The sequence below is a fragment of the Parasteatoda tepidariorum genome, chromosome 6, assembly GCF_982258835.1.
Source record: "Parasteatoda tepidariorum strain Cologne lab strain chromosome 6, Ptep-v5.0, whole genome shotgun sequence".
Classification (NCBI taxonomy): domain Eukaryota; kingdom Metazoa; phylum Arthropoda; class Arachnida; order Araneae; family Theridiidae; genus Parasteatoda; species Parasteatoda tepidariorum.
In genome coordinates this window covers 24,317,773-24,334,210 of record NC_141760.1, presented here as the reverse complement: position 1 = coordinate 24,334,210, position 16,438 = coordinate 24,317,773, and the positions used below count along the sequence as shown (strand labels likewise).

Genomic DNA, 16,438 nt, shown 5'->3' with positions numbered 1-16,438 from the left:
CTATGGATTAAATAATATTTTTGAAATTTGTAAACATTATATTTTTATGAAATATTGAGAACTATTATAAAATTTTACACTGGGCATTTTAATGTGTACTGTCCATGTTTTTAAATATTGTATTTTGATATTTTTTAACTTGAAAAGTATTTGAGAAAATTTTTCATTATACGAAGATAGTCTCTTTTGGGTGAAGAATATGATGAAGAAGTCATCAGCTTATAAAACCGATAAGAAGTTGCATCCTGTAAAAGTGTCGAACATGAGGTATCTTTTGTTAAAGTTTTAAGAAAGTTTTTCAGTATTTCCGTCCATTAAAAAACAATTGGTGAGGTTACACAGTAATATATTTTTATTGCTGTGTATCCTATTGTCCTTTTTTAATTAATGCCTTTTTTTAAATAAAAATCCCTTTTTAAAAAAGTTATAGCATATTTATTAAAGAATCTTTATTTTGTTTTAGAAACAGACCTCCAGCCTTTGGTGCATCTGAGTCAGATTGCATTAGTGAATCTCAAATTGAATATATTGAAAACTTGCAGCAGCAGATTTATGTTCTGGAAAATGAAGTAGCATATTTATATCCTTTATAGTAACAATTTGTTTTATTCTTAAATTTTTTAAAACTTTTACATTATTTAAAATTTGATAAATGTTTTTTATTCAATCATAATTTTACTATTTAATTAGTAAATTTTCATCAGCTCCTAACTGTATAGTTCTGGAAAAATTTAGTAATTACTTTATAAAACATGTCTTAGGCATATAGAAATTGTTTTTAAATCACAATGTAAGCATTTTGAAAAAAAAAAATGTAAGGGATTTTTTTGAAAAGGATTTATACTGTGTTTGCACAAATCATCTATATAATCATCTAAAGTAATTTAAGCTTTTTTTAGGGATTGACTTTTGTATTAATAAAATATTTGATTAAAAATATGAATAATATAGGTCTAAATTTTTTTGTTGTTTAAATAAAGTTTCTCCTCTTTTTGGCATTATTATTTTAGCATTGAAAATTATGAATGTTTGTAAATTATGTATAAGCTTCTTTATTAAGTTCTCATTCTTTAATGTTATTTATTTTTATTTTATCTTAAAGTTATTTATATATGTTATCAGATTTTTATCTTCCTTAATTAAGTTTAAGAGAACTCATATGCACGAGACGAGCAAGCAACATCCATCCTTGGTTGCAGAGAGTGAACGTATGGTGAAAAAGTTATCTGTAAGTATTTCAACTTGATGGCTGAGTTTTTCATTTATAAACATGGTGCATAGCGTTTTTAAAAAGTGCTTAAAGGTGCTTCTTTTCAATTTTTGTTTTTTAAAAGCCCTTAAAGGTGCTTTTCTTATTAGGTGTATTTAAAAAGTGCTTAATTTTCCTTTTTCGAAAATGTGATTTTTTTCTTCCCCATGTCGATTTTCGCCACGTATGATGCAAAATCGTGCTTCTCACATTATTCTATTCAACGTTTTCACAATTCATTCAACCACAATCAATTTCGCCAATCATGTTACATGTTTGAGGAAATACTTGGGAGTGACTACTGAGCTGGGTTCGATGAGACTCTTGCACTCTCATGTGCAACTCTGCTGCATTTTGCAAGATATTCTCAATTTCAGGCTTCATTCACCACCCTCTGAAATCGAACCAAAAAATCTTTTTGTTGTGGCTAATATAATAAAAAAAATAGTGTTTAGTCAGAAACTAGTTATTTTATGATGATCATATAAAGTCTTCGAAAATTATTTTGTATTTTGTTAAAGTGTATAGTGCTTAAAAATATGTTTTGAGTACTTAGAAAGTACTTAAAAGGTGCTTATTTTTTGTTGAAAGATTTGGCTACTCACCCTGTTAAAGTTTCCATTATTTTCCCAAATATAATTATATATGTTGGTAGTTATCAAATAATATACTAAATCCTTTTTTGAACATGGACAACATTTACTCTTTTTGTTGTACTAAGCATGTTATAATTTTTTTTATATGAGGTTTCGGATAATTTTATTTACTCTTTTTGTTTATCTGAAAAGAATTTTGAGTGCTTGTTATATAAAATTTTGATTGTATTCACGGAAACTTTAGAATTATTTATCTCATTTTTGTATTTATTTTAGTTCTGATGTGCGAAGAATTCATTTTATATCTATTTTTTATGTTTATGCCTTTTTAAAATACTAAAGTTGATAAGTGGATTTTTTAATCTTAGCATTTGTTTTAGGATAGCCACAGCGAAATGAAGAACATGAAAATTGATTTGAAAAGAAAGCAGACATCTATTGATTTGTTGAGATCTGAAAGAGACAGAGTTCAAAAAACTGTTAACGAGTTGGAAGGTATACAGAATACTGCTTTTTTTCTGTAGATTTATTTCCTTGTTTTATATATTTATTAAAATAGAATCTGAGATTATTTTAATCCTTCCAGAATTTTATCAATTTATATTTTATTGTTGGTTTAGTTTTGTTTTTAAAATTTATTCATTTCGATTTGCAAGATTTTTCAATAAAGCTTATGCTTGTGAATTCGAATATTTTATTAAACTGTTGAAATAAAAATTTTAAACCCATGCTTTGTAGCTTAAAATGTTCTATCATTTTCTGAATTTTATTTTTAGAAATGAAGTCAATTAAAAAAAAGAAAAAGAAACCTTGTAAGAATAAGTTTTAACTAAATATTGTTGAAATACTAATTTAAAGAAAATAAAATTGGTCAGTAGAATTATATTGAAATCTTTATTCTACAAACATTTACTTTGAAAAGTTATTGCCTTACAATTGTTATTGCTTTGTTTAATTTTTATTGAATTTTTTAAAATTAATTAAAATCAGTTTGTATTCAATCTAACTATGATTTATTAATTGGACATCTGTATAGTTTTCTGGAAATCATTATTTTAATTTTAATTGATTACAAGTTTCGAGCATGCTGTAAAATACTTCAAATATTAATGTTACTAATTAAAACTTGTAGTAGGAAAACTGAAATTAATGATTGTTTGACCTGCTTTTTAAAGAAATGTTTGTGCTTAATTTGACTCTTTTGAAAATAATTTGAACTTAAATTTGGTTTTACAGATTCTACTTAATACATTGATTACAATTTTTTCCCCTTAAATAATAGTCTTCTGTAACTGCTAAATAATTTTAATTTTTAGACTTGTAATTTTAAATAACGATATTGATATTTAAAGTTTTATGCATATTTCTGACGTTGGCAAATGATTAAATGATTTCATTCAGGTGTGTTAAGTTATAAAAAATAAATAACGAAAAAAGCCACCTTTGACGTAATAAGTGTTCCAGAAGTTTGCCTTCTTTTTTTGCTTTAACAGAAAAAAAAAGAAAAGAAGAAAGAAAATGTAATTGGTTATAGGGGAATTAAGGTTATTAAATGTGCTTAAAGCATAAGTAGTTGCTTAATAAGTACTTAGATTGTAGCTGTTATTCTTTGTTTTTACTCATTCATAAATTTTGTGGAATATGGTTTTATTTTTTTCAATTCAAAAAATATTCTTTTAAAATTATTGAATAACTTTTAATATCAAACGCAAATGACATACTATTAATTCAAAATAATTTGTGTTTAGGATATCTGCTTTATAATACATGCAATCATATTATAATCTGTATTAAAATAAATTGATTATCCATGGTCATTGAAATATTGCACAAGCAAGCACTTGAGAGGGTTTGTTGTTTGCTTATTTTTGCTGACAGGAGGAAAAGAAGGGCACGAGTCATACTTATGTCAGATATTATCATCTATTTATTTCAATTAAATTTTAAAAACTATATTAATTAGAAAAATTACATTTGGAAAAATTCCAAATTGTTAAATTTTGGAAATGAAAAAGTTGGAAAATTTTTTATTTAAAGAGTTTCAAAGGTTAAGACATTTAACCGTATAGGAAAATATTAAAAATTTCTAATGAATATATTCTGACTATATTTCTATAGAGAATATATTTCTGATATTATTTGACTAGATTTGATAGAATAAATTAAGAGCAAATTTTGCTTTATACAAAGTTATATTTTGACTTGTATTTAATCGTAAAATTATATCACTACAGTAAAAGTTAAAGCAAAAAGTAGGGGGCGGCAGTATTGCAACTTAATTTAAGCATGAAAGAAGGTTTTGTGATTTGCTTATTTTTGCTTACAATGGTAAGAGATCCCAAAGTTACCAAAACCATATACATAATATTAATTTTTAATTTATTGTTTACTTAATATTGATAATACAATTTAAAATTTGACTAAAAATGAAATTAGTCTTGGTCATATTTAATTTGATTTACAATCATGAAAATGAAAGCTATGACTGTTCACCTAATATGTTTGTAAAAATATTCTATTCAGAAAATGCTTTGTATTATTTAAGCTTTGTTTGATGCATTCAAAACATTGTAATGCTTTTAAATGTATCCACCCATACTCTGTAAGAAACCCAGTTTAATGAAGTAACAGTGTTTTTAATTTGCAATTATTATGGTATTAAAATCTGAAAAACTGTATTACGTTATAATTGCATGAATTTTATTTATAATAGCTTATTTATAATATCTTCAAATATAAATTTATGGCTAAAATAGAAATAAATTCTATGTTGATGTAATTTTTGAACAAACATTTTCAGAAAGATTCCGAAAAGAAAAATGCACTATTTTGGAAGACTTGATTACAGTGCAAAAAGAAAAAGATAACCTTCAAGATGAAAATGTTAAATTGGAGCAACTTTTAGAAGAGCATAAACAAAATGTTATTAAATTACAGGACGAAAATGACAATTTGGAAATAGATGTTCAGCAGGCTGAAAAAGAGGTACTTCAAATGTGATAATGAAAATAATTTGTGTTATTTGAAACTTTTATTTCCTCTTTAATGAAGCATTTTTTTTTAATGTTGCTTATTAATATTAGATTTTGTGACATCTAAAAAATTGCTAAAATAAAATCTTATCGAAAATTTAAAAATTTGTACAATTTTGAAACTAATCTAACAAGAAGAAAATAATTAAATTTATAATAAGATTAACACACAAAAAAAATTGTTCTCACAATTGCATTAACTAAATATTTTCTGAATTCAAATAAATTAATTAGGGAAAATCTAACTATACTTAACATTTTGTAATGAAGCCTTTTTTCAAGTCAGATTTCAATGTAAAAAAAAAAAAATTATTCTCACAATTGCATTAACTAAATATTTTCTGAATTCAAATAAATTAATTAGTGAAAATCTAACTATACTTAACATTTTGTTACGATCCTTTTTTTCAAGTCAGATTTCAATGTTAAAAATAAATAAAAAATTACATTATATGTCAAATACTCAACATTGGCTTTCATTAATAAAATTGAAAACAAAACAATGTTTAAAAATAATTTGTGTTTAATTAATGATGAAAATATAAATCTTATAAGCTTATGGTTACAAACATTCTAAATAGGAATCATGAGTGCTAATTGTTAATAAAAGTAAGAACTAGGCAGTCTGAACTTTAATTACAACAATTATTGTACAATATTAAATTACTAAGAGTTGTACAGTAAAACCTTGATATTACAAACTTCGATAACACCAATTTTTCAGTATTAAAAAGAAATCTGCATCTAAGCTTTTGTTATGTTGTTAATTATGACCTCTTTTAGCCTAATAGATTTCATGAAATATTTTTGATCACCAGTGTTATTATGGTGAATTTTTCAGTGAGCAAAGCTAAAAATTCCAACATTTTGTGTACAGTAAAAAAACCCTATAGAAACATTAGAGTAACTTTTGTTTCTAGCTACATTTGGTTTAAAAACTTTCTAAATTATAACGGCTTTAAAGTAAGGTTTTTTAAATGTTTCATTTGCATTCATAACCTAGTTTAATGATAAAAGAACCCATTATGTCAATGCAAGCACCAAGCATACAAATTTATTTTTATTGCATTTGAACTTTAAAGACATGTTTACGAAAAATTGAGAAGTTTTACAATTAATAAAAAGTGGCAAAATAGTGATATAAAAGGAAATTTTATCATTAAATCAGTAGAGGTATGCAGTTTTCTCGTGTACCTTTTCTGTAATACTTCTGTAAATAACTGATAAATTTTTTTTCTTCTAATTTCTGAAGTATTTAAAATGCTTTCTAGAGTTTTAATTTTTAAAAATTTTTCTTCAGTAATTTTATGAATTATTTCTATGAACTCTAATAAAAAGAAGTTTGCCATGTTTGAAAAGCCCTTACCAGAATCATCAATTTCTAAAGAAGTAGACTTGCAAGATGTGTGCATAGATAGAAATGTTTAATAAAATTGGAGAGAACTTGTTAATTTAATGAATCCCTCCCAAAAAGAGGATACGTATAAGGGAGTAGTTACTGAGGGCAGTAATGCTTTAGTTTGTGTGGTTACTTGTGGTGAGAAACAAAAATATTAAAATGGCAAAATAATCTGCGAAATCGAATATCAATGAAAAAACAATGATATTAACAATTGTTCAAGTAACTGTTTTTTGAAATAAATACATGTTATACAATTTTTAGAATGTCAATAGAATTATTATTTTGATTGAATTGTTCAGAAATATTTAATTGAGGTTGTTTATTAATTTTCTATATTACTGAATTTATGTTGCCCTTCAATTTTATAATGCTGAGGTTTGACTGTTTTGATAAATTAAATTTGTATAAATATTTAATTTGACAGTTTTAAAATAATTTTATTTGCATGTTGCATTATTATATTTAAGTAAAGAATATTTTTAGATTAAAGCTGACAAGCAATTTATTGAAGAATTGCAAGAAAGTAAGCAAAAAATACAAAAGGAACTAATAGAGGCAAAAATGATATTAAGTTCCAAGCCATCTGACAAACATGAAGAAGCAGTGAAAATGTTAAAAGTAAAGAATTTCTTTTGTATCATATATTATCAACTTTTTGTTTTGTTGTTTTTAATTTATATTTCAGTTTTTGTTATTGTTTAATGATCTATATTTGAGGTAAGCTAGAATCTCTAATATTTAAGTCTCTAGTTGAATAGAAAGCTTTCTCATATTTATAGATTCATTTCCTGTTAAAAATCAATAACATTTAAATCTATAAAAATAATTATCGTAAAAAAAATTTCTCTTTAGGAAATAGGGATAGTTTCACATAAATGATGAGAATTATTTAAAAGCGTTTATTTTCTCCTCTGTATCTCGTGATTATGGCATAATTGAAAATCTTGCATCATGTTTTCATGAAAAATCCCTACCGTTAAAAGCAAAGCACTCGTTTCTCAGTGAATTTCTGTAGAGAGTGTGATGCTTCTTCTGATAAACTCAAATGTTAAAACAAACAATTAACATGAACTCACTAGAAAAAAAGACGGAATGTATAATATATTTTTATTAGTTGCTAGAATTTTGAACACTATACTCTAAAATATGTTTTTATTTTTGATATCAATTAATAATATACATAACTGCAGTTTATTCCAAAAAATGAAACTTAACTTTTTTGTATTCATAAAATTTTTATAAAGCTTATATGTTCATATTATTTTGCTTCTAAATAGTAATGATATTGATATATATACATACATACATATATATATATATATATATATATATATATATATATATATATATATATATATATATATATATATATATATATATATATATATATATATATATATATACATAAAATTTACTTTTTGGGATAATTTTATTATAGTGCAATATTGAACAAATCAGTGAAGAACTTGAAACTGCAAAACGGTCTCATATTCATGAACATATGTTGCGGGAACGCTTAACTCAAGACAATGCTGATCTAATAAAGAGACATGCACAACTTGAAGCTGAGTTGGCTGATGTGAAGGCACAGCTGCGAGAAGTTAGTAGGCACCTTTCTTTGTTTTATAATGTTTGTTATGTATATTATCTTAAACTTATTCCATGTTTAAATTCCTTTTTTTTTTTTTTTTCGAGAATATGTTGATCCTTGATCAATCATGTCAATGAAATGTGCAATTTTATCTTGTGTAATTTAGAAAAAAGGAACTTCATATTTTTGCATTATTATTAAGAAATATTTTTAGTGAATATTTAAAATTGTATATTTATCTAAAAATTATTTTTTTAACACAAATTGAAGCTGATCTCTAGTAATATTTAGGATACAATAGCATACAACACTTAATACTATTAAACATATATAGTACTAAAAATAAATGTTTAAATTTTTTTTGAAAGAAAATATCAGTAAATGTGTAAAATATTTGTTTTATATATGATGTATTTATGAATGAAATATATGATGTTAAAGTTGACCTAAAGATGATAAGATATAGTATAACATAAAGTATATGTTTTGCTAAAGAAATAAATTTGATTAAATTTATAGCTGCTTTCAAATCACATGTTTTCCGTAATTAATATTTTTCAATGAAAAGCCATGTGCTATTTATGCAATAGTAGTAACCCTTTACGATTATCACTATAAATGAAATCAGCATTGCAAAATTTATGTTGTTTACTAAAAGTTTTTGTAATTTTTTTTAAAATTGCATAAGTAAATGAAACTTTTTTCCTAATATTGGTAATTTAGTAATTCTAATAATATATATTATTGTTAAGCCTATAAAAGGCTTATAATTTGATTTAATGAATTAAGCTAATACAACATATTTATATATATATGTACACACACACACGCAGTGAGAGAGAGAGATAACACAATAAAGACAAAAAAGATAGATTCACGAAAAAATTTAGGAAAATAATGATAGGTTTTTTTTTTAATGCGCATAAGATGCAAGTACATAGAACTCACAAAATAAGTTAAAAATACAAAGGAAATAAGGAGAAATATATAAAGTTTTTAAAGAGAAGAAAAAAAATTATTAATAAATAAATAAAATAGTTTGAAAAATATTTAAAAATTTAAATATATATTATACACAGTCAAACCTCATGAACATCAATTCGAAGGAGGATAGAAAATTTGTTCAGGTTAAAAGTAGTTAAAGTTATTAGTACAAATTTTTTTTTGAAAATCATACATTACGCAGACACTTTCTAATATCTATATCTATTTGCTTTTTCTAAACAGAAAGTTCTATAAGGAGTTGATAAAATATTAATAATGAGTAGATTAACTATTAATTATTAAAATGTATAAAATTAATATCTATTCCATGGCAATAGAAGTTTTTATTTTGCACTTTATATTAAATTAATAACCTCTATACATATTTTCGTAATAAATACAACTAATTACTTCAAAAAATAAAATCAATTTACTACGGTCATAAACTTATCAAAAAATATATATATAGTTCAGATGATCAAATTCAAAAAGTGTACTTACTTTCTCTGTTTTATTTTTTATTCTATCGAAGCAAATAAAAAAAATTATTGAAAAGTAACTAACTAATAGGAGGGACTAATAAAAACAAAACCATCGGGGTACTGAGGGAGTTAATTTAAGCATTTGCTTCTCCCTCAATTAGAAATGGTTTTGTTTTTATGGCTACCGGGGCCGGTACCCCCTGAAGACGTCGGCTTCGGTGGTCATATTTTTATTTTATTTTTCTTCATTGCTACTTTTTTCTGAAATTTCTGCTGCTTTTTAGCGCATTTTTTTCAAAGAAGTTTTTTCTATTTAGAATTAAACATATTTGTGTTTTCTTTTAGTATAGTATAACTAATAGGAGTAAAGTGACGTATTACAGATATTAGAGAGGATTCCTAACAAAATTATCAGTAATGGCATGCTGTTTTTGTGATTATATCAGCAAAAAAGAGTGCTTTCTAATATTGTACTTTTTAATACAATATAAAAAAAAGCACTCTTTTTAGTAGATATGATTGTTTGAGCTACTGAAGAGATTATTTCTTTTCTTTATTTTATTTTCTAACTTTTTAAATATTTTTTTTAAAAAATTTTAAATATTTTTTAAATGTTTTTTTATTTAATATTTTTTTTCTTTTCTTTAAAAATATTTTTTTTCTCCATGTTTTCTTATACATATACAACTTATATACAAATTTATACATATACAATATATTAATCTAGCAGTCGATAAAAAATATGAGTATGTTTATTGATGTTTTTTAATTTTTTTTTGTTACAGGAACAAAGTCTGCGATCATCATTGGAACAAATTCATCTTGGCACTGTTCTTGAATCAGCAGAAAATTTGAGTCGTGAAAATACTTTAAAGGATCAGATCCAAAATTTAACTTCTCGTCTACAAGAAGAAACAGAAACAACAAATACATTAGAGCATAAGGTAAACATTTTTGATTTTTTTAATAGAAAATTTTAATCATTAATATTTTCTCCATGAATTCAGCTTTGTGTTTTACACATAGTTTATAGTTATTATATAACAAATTGGAATTACTCTGTTGTAATTTCTTTCCCAGTTTATAAACTGCTGACTTACATATTAGATTGTTAATGTTTAGAATAATAATTGCATAAGTCTGTTATTTTTAAGTCCAACCATTATCAGAGTCTAGTTTTAAACATGAAAATTACTATTTGTGATGTGGTTTAAATATTTGATTTTGTTTTGAGACTAATTTAACCCGCTAAGTGTTTTCAGATATTTTTTTTTTGATGTATTTTTCTGGTTTCTTAACTATCCTAGGAACAATATCATAATAACCACATGGACATCAGTAAACATAAATCTTTTATGTTATTGATAATTTGCATCAATAATAGTATTTAAATTACATCATTCATATTCTAAACTGATGTTAATTTATAACTGTGAAATTCTAATGTTAGTGGGCGGAATGAAATATTAGTTATAAAATTAAGATAATTACAAAATGGAAATTAGAGATAATAAATGAAATATTTAATTTAAACTTAATTTTTAATAATATTTAAAAATAAAATATTTTTAAATTAAGATAATTATTTAAAACTGTACTACAGAATGAAGTAGAAGCATTAAAAATAAAGCTAGATTTTTATTGAAAAAATGAGAATTTTTAAAATTTTTTTTTTACCAGAGTTATTATCTTTAAAGGTGTATTAATGTTAGAAAATGTGGTTCCCTATTCAAATGCAATTCTAGGTTGAGAAATGGCTTTTGCTTAGCTAAGGTTTTTAGACTGCTATACATCCTAACAATTACAAATAAAAGTCAAATTTATGTTATATATTTCAGCAGAATTCCATGATTAGTTGGCTAGTGCTGATATTTATTTAAAGTTTTGGGTTGTCAATATTGCACATTCACATTTCTTTCTAATGCATTCTTTTATTTATTTCTGTATTTCATTTGATTTATTATAAATATTTTTCTGGTATCGCTCGCCTATTTAATTTTTAAAATTTTGTGAAGTTTGTGAGGAAACATTTTTGAAATGTTTTTGATGAATTTTTGCCTAAAACTTTTGTAATAAGTATTTTCAGTGGATTATTAATATTTTATTTGCTTAATTGTTTTTTTTTATAGTTGTCTGATGAAAAACGCCAGAGAATCAGAGGAGAAGAGAGGTTCGTTAACATTCAGGAACGACTTGATCAAAAAGAGGAGCAACTTAAAGTAATGAAAAAGGAGAATGTAGGTTTATGGAGGGACAATTCTTATCTGACTGATCAAGTTACTCAGTACAAGCAGCAGGTAGATAGCAAATTTATAATAACATAGAATAATTATTATTTTTTTATGAATATAAAGCAAAAGCTTAATTTTATAATATGAATATGCCTTTCTAATTTAATAATATTTTTAATGTAAAATTTAAATATATTTGTTCGCTTTTTAGAGATAATGATAAAGTAATTTTATATTTTTTTATGTAATAATAAATTGTTTAAATTATAGAACACAATTTATTAAATTTATGTCAAGAAATTATGTATGTGCACAACTTTATTTATGTACTTGCATAACTTTATTTTGAGCTATACATCAATATTCAGCACATATTTATTACAACTTTTTCAGTACACTATAACTTGAAAATTAAAGTCTATGCTTTTATAGTATGACAATAAAGACGCAGCAATTAATAAGCATGAGTTATAATCAATGTATGGATAATTTTATGTAAGAGTATATATTATAACCCTTTAATAATCACTTAAACTTTACATTTAATGTGTGATGGGGCAAAGCTTATCAGTTCTGAAATATTTAGCTCTGTACATAGCTTAGCACATTTAAGAAGTAAACAAATATGAAAAAGATATAAAGAAATTATTAACAAACAAATTTGTTTGAACTCCAAAGCAAAGGCTTTTGCAAGGGAATTTCTTACTTAGTTACGAACCTCATTGAATAATTAAGATTGCTTTGATTGCCTTAAAGCCAAAATTTATTAATTACATATACAGTAGAAGATCTATATATGAAGTAATCTATATAGTACAAAATTCTATAATATGCAGAGTCTCATGTTTCAAGGTTTGCATTATCAAGATCTTCATGGGGCGGGTCAGCCGCGGCGATGGATCAGAAAATTTCGTATATCCTAAGAATAGAGTGGGTCGTTCGAACTTAGATCTTATCAAGATCTTCTAATGTATATTTGTTGGTTTTATGTATAATCTTTACAATTAGTTTTTTATGACTTTCATTTTTATAATCATGGAATAAGCATTTAAGATTCTTTTATCTTTATACACTTAAGATCTGAGTAATTTTTTTATAATAAATTACATTAAAGAAATTTTGCTTATTAATGTTATAGCAGTAATAAATGGGTAATTTAAGATTATCAAATAAATTTTTTTAATTACCATATACTTGGTTTGAAAACAAATAATATTATGCAGAGAGAATGAGTTGAAATGATAAAAATAGCCATGTATCTATACATAATAATAAAAGCGGCTGTGTGTGTGTGTGTGTGTGTCTGTAATCACAATATATCGCCCCAGAAGCCTCGCCCAGGCACGAAACTCGGCACATAATTGTGTTTTGACATAATGAAGAAGTATTTTTTTTCTTTTTCAAAAATTTGGATTAGTTATTTAGTTATCAGTCATTTTGTAAGTCTATGCTTTTCGTCTGCTTTTTCGTCTTCAAAGAGCCATATTCAAAAAACTATTAAAAAATGCATATACTTTTCCCCACTCTTATAAATGTATGCTAATGCGAACCTTACAATTGAAATATTAATTTTCGACAACTTAAACCAATAATATACGAAGGAATTAATAATTTAATTGTAAAGTTCGCATTAGTTTACATTTATTAAAGTGGAGAAAAGTTTAACTTTTGTATTAAAAATGTGGCAACATATTCGATACGTAAATAGAACGCGTCGCTTTGATATATTTGTCGCTGTTCATAATTGTTATAATAAGTTTTTCTTCTTCTTTCCACGCTCTATTTTTTTTCTTAAGCGAAGACGATAATTTTTGTAGCGATATTGTAGTACTTTGTACAACTAAAAATTCTTTTCACAACACTTTAAAAATATTTACTTTATTTTCTTTATATATACAGAGAACAGTCGGCAAAGAATTCGATTAGGTTGAAAAACATTTCGCTAAAAAGGAACGAATTCCAAAAGAAAAAATAAACAACTTAAAGAATAAAAATGCTGATGCCAGCCAATTTTTTGAAAGTTAACTTAGAAATAACAAACCAAACGATGTTAAATAACAAACCAAACGATGTTAACAAAATGACGTAGAAAGCGCAACTAGATCAAAATTATACAAGCACAACTAGATCAAATTATAATACCTGAGTGCTTGACGTAGCAGATATAGAAATAGAATTTGATACCATAAAAAATTATATAGAAATAAAAATTGATACCATAAAAAATTTATTCGTTTTCGTGTTCTTTTCATGTATTTGGCATTTTAGTTCTTTTTTCTTAAGCGTTGTAGCTATATAATTTCAAACATCCTAAAGAGCTATAACACATCTGCAGCAGAACTGGATATGAAGACAAAATTGCAGGACAGGAACACTTTAATTGTCCACTAATCTTCAGATTTCCTGCTATGTTTTAAAAAACTTTATTTGTGAAAACCTTCAGCTTGGCGGACAGCTGGCCGCCTTAGGCGGCTAGTTAAAAATAAAGGAAGAAATATAATTCATTATTAATTTCAATGACTCAACTAAGTCAGTGGTTTTATGATTATAAACTAGCACTCTTTCCCCGAAAAATATTTATTTCTTATAAATTTCTAATTTGTTTTTAGTTATTTTTACAATTTAATGGCTATTAATTTTAAAACTATTATATGTATTATATATTACTTTTACAATTAAATGAGAAGCTGAATTTTTTTTTTTTTAAATTTTGAAAAACTCTTATCTTTAAAGAAAGGGTTTCTTTTTTGCCCACTCATTGCTTCAGAAGTGAAAGCATAGTGTTTATAATTATTAAAATTGTCCATTAATTTTTATTTTAAAATAATTACATTCTTCTATTAAAAACAACTAAATAACTGAGCAGAATCTGAATTTTAACTCATTTTTTTGAAAAAATGAAATAAAATTTAGTTTATGAAACTAATTCATAAAACTGTTATATTATTTCTTTATGTCCATGCAAATTATTTATTTTTAAAATGAATGTGTTCTTCAGTTGCAGCATAGAGATGATTAAATAGTTGATTGAAAATTTTAATAAAACTCTTATATTATTTATTTTTGCATGAATTATTTATTTGTAAAATGAATGCATTCTTCAGTTGCAGCATAGAGATGATGAAATAGTTAATTTGAAGCTTAAAGTACAAGAGATGCAAATTTCTGTTGAGAAGTTTATTCAGTCAAATCAAGCTGCCACCCAGCTTGCTGGTGAAAAATGGAAACAACTTTCACAAATGGTCCAAAGTATGCAAGCTCTCACAAATTTAGATGATCAACGCACATAAGTTTTACAAAATCATTTTTATATTGATTTATACTGCTATTTACTGCCACTAAGATGTGTTGTATTATTTTAAATTTTTATATGAATTGTTAATGAGTGTTTTAATTGTTGTTTATGCAATAGTTATGTAAGTAGATGCAAATTGTTGTGTAGTACAGAATAAAATTTGTATTTTTTAAAAAAAAAATGTAGTTAAGATTTTATTTGGTTCTTTGGATGTATTTCAATTTGTGATCGGTTTATTACAAGGTTTTATAAATGTGATATAAATATGTATTTTGTTAACTTAGTATTTGGATTGTACCACTTTTTTAATCTTTTGACAACTAAAGCTGTAAATTTTTTTCTAACTCCTGGCAATTTGATAAATCCTTTATTATACAGTACTTCTTTGTTAATTAAGGAAGAATTTGAAAACCAATATAAATTTATTGCTTGAAAGAAATATTTGATTTTTAGAATCGAAAGATGAATATGTTACAAAGAAAGATGAAACTTTGGATTAATTTTTAGTAAGATCACTTTACCTGTCTCCAGTTTTATTTGAATCGTGAAAACCTGCTATAAAAAATCTTACAAAGGAATAATTTTTCTTTAAAGGAAATTGTAATGTGATATTATAGCTGAAAAAATGTGAAAACTTGACTCCCAATATTACGATTTTGCAATGAAAGCCGTTTTTTTGAAAAATTACTTCTCCTCTATCAATATAAATATTAAGAAAATATAAATATAATCAATATAATATTAAGAAAATATAAATATAATCAATATAAATATTAAGAAAATAAAAACATTTTATATGTTTTTTTAAATTTTAGTATACATGAGAAAAAGGGGCAGTAAATTAAAGTAAAGCATTAGAAAAATGATTAACTTAGCAGTTTTTTTAATTTTATTTTTGAGTATTACAAATTCCATATTCAAATTGTCTATTTATGTTGTTATTTCTAATGACACTTGAACAAGTCAAGCACCCGAGACATTCGCATTGAAAATTAAACCTGGAAAGTGCATCTTTTGTTTAACAAGGGCACACCCCTTGGGTGAAAGTGTGCCATTGCTCAGAATATCCCAGATGGATGGTAGCATTCATCTATGAGACCACTTTCACTATTTTGACATTGATCTGAAGGGGAAGGAATTTTTCTCCAGATTCCTGTACCCATGGTGCTGCTGAGTGACCGACCACAGGATTTTCTATTCCACAGATTTTACGAGCATGTACTCGGTGGGTGTTAAAGGTTTTGAGGACCATACCCTGGTCCTTTCAGACTGAAGCCCAGATCTCTAATTACTGAGCTATTTCGCCCCATGTATTTATTATGCAACAGGATGCTTAGCTTTTTTAAAAAGTGCTTAAAGGTGCTTATTTTCGTTTTTTGAAAGCCCTTAAAGGTGCTTTTTTCATTGGGTGTTTTTAAAAAGTGCTTAATTTTTCCTTTTTTAAAATGAGATTTTTCCTTTACCATATTGATTTTAGCTGTGAATTATGCAAAAAGACGCAGTTCAAATTTTTCTATTTAACGTTTTCACAATTCATTCAACCCAATCTATTTCGGCGTATTGTCAGTCCGTAGCG

The 16,438-nt window shown here is 25.1% G+C and overlaps 1 protein-coding gene across 1 annotated transcript; it reads left to right on the top strand.

Annotated features, from left to right (window-relative positions):
* Positions 1 to 50: 50 nt before the first annotated feature.
* LOC107446527 (uncharacterized) lies at positions 51 to 15,043 on the top strand. The gene is made up of 10 exons (XM_043045097.3): positions 51 to 267; positions 464 to 580; positions 1,150 to 1,228; positions 2,226 to 2,340; positions 4,646 to 4,830; positions 6,763 to 6,897; positions 7,718 to 7,879; positions 10,122 to 10,280; positions 11,466 to 11,633; positions 14,672 to 15,043. Exons 1-10 carry the CDS (start codon positions 200 to 202, stop codon positions 14,855 to 14,857), a joined length of 1,374 nt encoding a protein of 457 aa, XP_042901031.1. The 5' UTR covers positions 51 to 199; the 3' UTR covers positions 14,858 to 15,043.
* The last annotated feature ends 1,395 nt before the right edge of the window (positions 15,044 to 16,438 follow it).

What these genes read in the sequence shown, in the direction of transcription:
- LOC107446527 (XM_043045097.3), top strand. Translation starts at nt 200, where the DNA reads ATGATGAAGAAGTCATCAGCTTATAAAACCGATAAGAAGTTGCATCCT. An exon ending in TTCAGCAGGCTGAAAAAGAG is followed by an intron (nt 4,831 to 6,762) that starts GTACTTCAAATG and finishes GAATATTTTTAG; the next exon opens with ATTAAAGCTGACAAGCAATT. An exon ending in AAGCAGTGAAAATGTTAAAA is followed by an intron (nt 6,898 to 7,717) that starts GTAAAGAATTTC and finishes ATTTTATTATAG; the next exon opens with TGCAATATTGAACAAATCAG.